The 2644-nt window shown below is 33.9% G+C and overlaps 1 protein-coding gene across 2 annotated transcripts; it reads right to left on the bottom strand.

The window, feature by feature from the left end:
* Positions 1–634: 634 nt before the first annotated feature.
* Positions 635–2004, bottom strand: LOC129566816 (ADP-ribose pyrophosphatase, mitochondrial-like). Of its 2 annotated transcripts, XM_055443073.1 has the most exons (5): positions 1981–2004; positions 1708–1898; positions 1371–1605; positions 1163–1302; positions 635–1053 (listed from the first exon to the last, which is right to left on the bottom strand). In XM_055443073.1, exons 2-5 carry the CDS (start codon positions 1886–1888, stop codon positions 782–784), a joined length of 828 nt encoding a protein of 275 aa, XP_055299048.1. In that variant the 5' UTR covers positions 1889–1898; positions 1981–2004; the 3' UTR covers positions 635–781. The 2 variants fall into 2 exon arrangements, with proteins under 2 accessions (XP_055299048.1, XP_055299047.1); XM_055443072.1 differs by having other exon boundaries at positions 1708–1998.
* Between the last annotated feature and the right edge of the window lie 640 nt (positions 2005–2644).

Below are 2644 nucleotides of genomic sequence, written 5' to 3'. Positions count from 1 at the left end.
TAATTCTAATGGGGCAACACCAAGAATGGTTGCCACAGGTAAAAATTTCAGGAGTTTTTGCCAACGAATTTAAAGTAAAAAATTGGCATTTACTCCATACGATACGTTTCGGAATTTTCACTGAGTATTTGCTCGTAGTATTCGCTTGCCGAATTAAGCAAATTAAAGCAATTGAATCGTTGCGATTCTAAGCATTGTAGAGTCAAAAAGTAGCATTATCTAAAATACTTGAGGAATTTAAAGTAAATTGGCTGTGTTGATAAACATTTATTCAATCTTTGCATTTCGTAAAGTTGTCATACTTGTATATCACCATTTTAATTGTGATTTCATACGTCAATGTGCGCAGGTGAAGCCAAAGACATTTTGCAAAAGGCTGAAAAAAATCAACCAAAGGAAAGGAACTAGCATCAATTTGTTGCAGCTGGGCGCGAAGTTAAATTTAAGCGTTATCAATGAATTTTCAGTCATCACAACTTATCCGTAGGACATATTACCTTCAGCTTCTATAAGTATGTAATTATCTATCATTGTCCTATAATTAAATGTCCATTGTTATTTTTTTATGGCTGTAGAATAAAGCAGTTCCTGTCATCATAGAATTTATTGGAATAAGGACGTTTCTTTGGTTGTTTTAGAAAATAATTTATTTGTATTTCAAAAAATATAACATGAGAATCGCATTTTTCAAGAAGTTCCACACATAACAAAGTAAATTATGGCGTTACAAAATACATATGGTAGATATACATAGCAATGTTTTTTTTCTCGTGTGTCAATTTCACCAATGGGCATCCAAATGCTTGGTAACTTCACTCACAATATACTTGTGACTGGCATGTAAATCCACCGATCGATCTAAATCCAGCCATTTAACATTTGCAGCATCATCTCCTGCCTCGAGCAGAACGTTTTTGAATATTTCACCAGAATAATCATGGAAATTATATGCCGTCGTTTCAATCCAAGCGTTATCTGTGTTTCTTGAATCGTCCACGTAACCAGTGTAGATTTTCGTTCTATTTTGACTGAAAAATGCATCTACTTCTGGCACTGCATATGAAATGGTTTGATTATTGAATTCAATTAAAATGTTTGAGTTATTTACAAATTCAAAACTTGAGAAAAATCAATAAGAACTAAAAATTTAAAATAGAAATACCTTTTTTGGAATTCAATGCTTCTTCAACAAATTCTCTCTTCACAGCATCGATGGCTTTTTCGTTCTTATCGACGAAACCGCCTGGAAAAGCCCACACTGAACTGTCTCGATGCTGAATCGCCACCAATTGCAAGATGTTCCTTTAAAATTTAGCTTCAATCAATGGATTTTGTTAATGCAATAGCCAATTGGGTTTGAATTAAATTACATTTTTGTCGATGTGTCTTTCACGATTGTTCCATTATCATTTCGTTTCCACCTAGTAACAATACAATCGGCTGCATGTGATACACCCCAACGCCCTAGCAATCCTCTTCCGATAATTCCAGTCCGGCCAGCCACATTCAATGGGTATTTGTTACGAATTTCATATTCACCATGGAACGAAGTGCGATCAACATCTCCATCAATCGAATTCCATTTTGGGTGGAAGTTTATAGCATCTGATTTACAATGTTCGTACGATATGCAATAAATTCCATTATTAAATCAACATTTCATAATAAAAACTGGGCATTGAAAATTACATAGTACGAAGTACTCACCGATAGCTGGATCAGCATAAGGTTTGCCATGAATTTTCGGTGACTCATAGAATATTGGCGTGTATTCAGGGTATTCAACACTCCAGCGAACGAAACGATCTGGCACAGTGAATCGATTGATATTACTCTTTGGATAAACACTATTTCGGCATGATTGATGGATAAATGGCACGGAATTCATATTGGTACAACTAGCAAATTGACAAAGAATAGCAAGTAATATTAAGTTAATTTTCATCACTTCACCAATTTAAAGCAATTCTTTTTATTTACACGTCTTTAATCAACTGATTTCTTTCAACGACTAATCACGAATTTCTATTTCTCGCACATTCAGCGAGGTTATCACAAATCGAGTTCCCACTCAAGCTATCACAACTCGTATGTTTGGCGAATAAAGGTCAAATGATTGAAAGCAAACAAAATCACAAGTGTCGTCGGTAGTTGGTTCTTAGATAATTTTTCAAGAGACAAAATCGTATTATTACACTCGATGCAACTCAGAGTGTAAACAACGCAAATGTTCGAAAAAAAATCACTTTTATTTCGATTAGGTGCATGTATGATATTAGGTGATATACAATACTCAAAAAAATTCCATTTCATCAATGGCATGCCGATGCAACTGTTTAATCGTCAAATATTTATGTTCAACATTTGAACCCATCCGACGGCACAAAATTCAGTCAAACGATTTCTACTCTCTATTGTTTGTTATCATTCGATGGTTATTGTTATTGGAAATAAATGAAAAGCCGTAATTCATGACAATATTCATTTGTGCAAAATCATGATAAAAATCTGTTATGTTTTCCTATTTATTGTTAATGAATAGACACAATGAAATGGTCGGCGGTGTTCAATTCAATTCAAATGTATATTGAACGAACAATGGTTGAACTTTGTGTCAATTCGAATGTTATTATTTAGTAATTAT

This window comes from Sitodiplosis mosellana, unplaced genomic scaffold (genome assembly GCF_009176505.1).
Source record: "Sitodiplosis mosellana isolate CC-2019 unplaced genomic scaffold, AAFC_SMos_1.0 Smas_scaffold_5, whole genome shotgun sequence".
Taxonomy (NCBI): Eukaryota; Metazoa; Arthropoda; class Insecta; order Diptera; family Cecidomyiidae; genus Sitodiplosis; species Sitodiplosis mosellana.
This window is presented reverse-complemented; position numbering and strand designations above follow the sequence as displayed.

What these genes read in the sequence shown, in the direction of transcription:
- LOC129566816 (XM_055443072.1), bottom strand. Translation starts at nt 1,945, where the DNA reads ATGAAAATTAACTTAATATTACTTGCTATTCTTTGTCAATTTGCTAGT. An exon ending in TTATGCTGATCCAGCTATCG is followed by an intron (nt 1,606 to 1,707) that starts GTGAGTACTTCG and finishes ATTGTAAATCAG; the next exon opens with ATGCTATAAACTTCCACCCA. An exon ending in AAAGACACATCGACAAAAAT is followed by an intron (nt 1,303 to 1,370) that starts GTAATTTAATTC and finishes TAAATTTTAAAG; the next exon opens with GAACATCTTGCAATTGGTGG.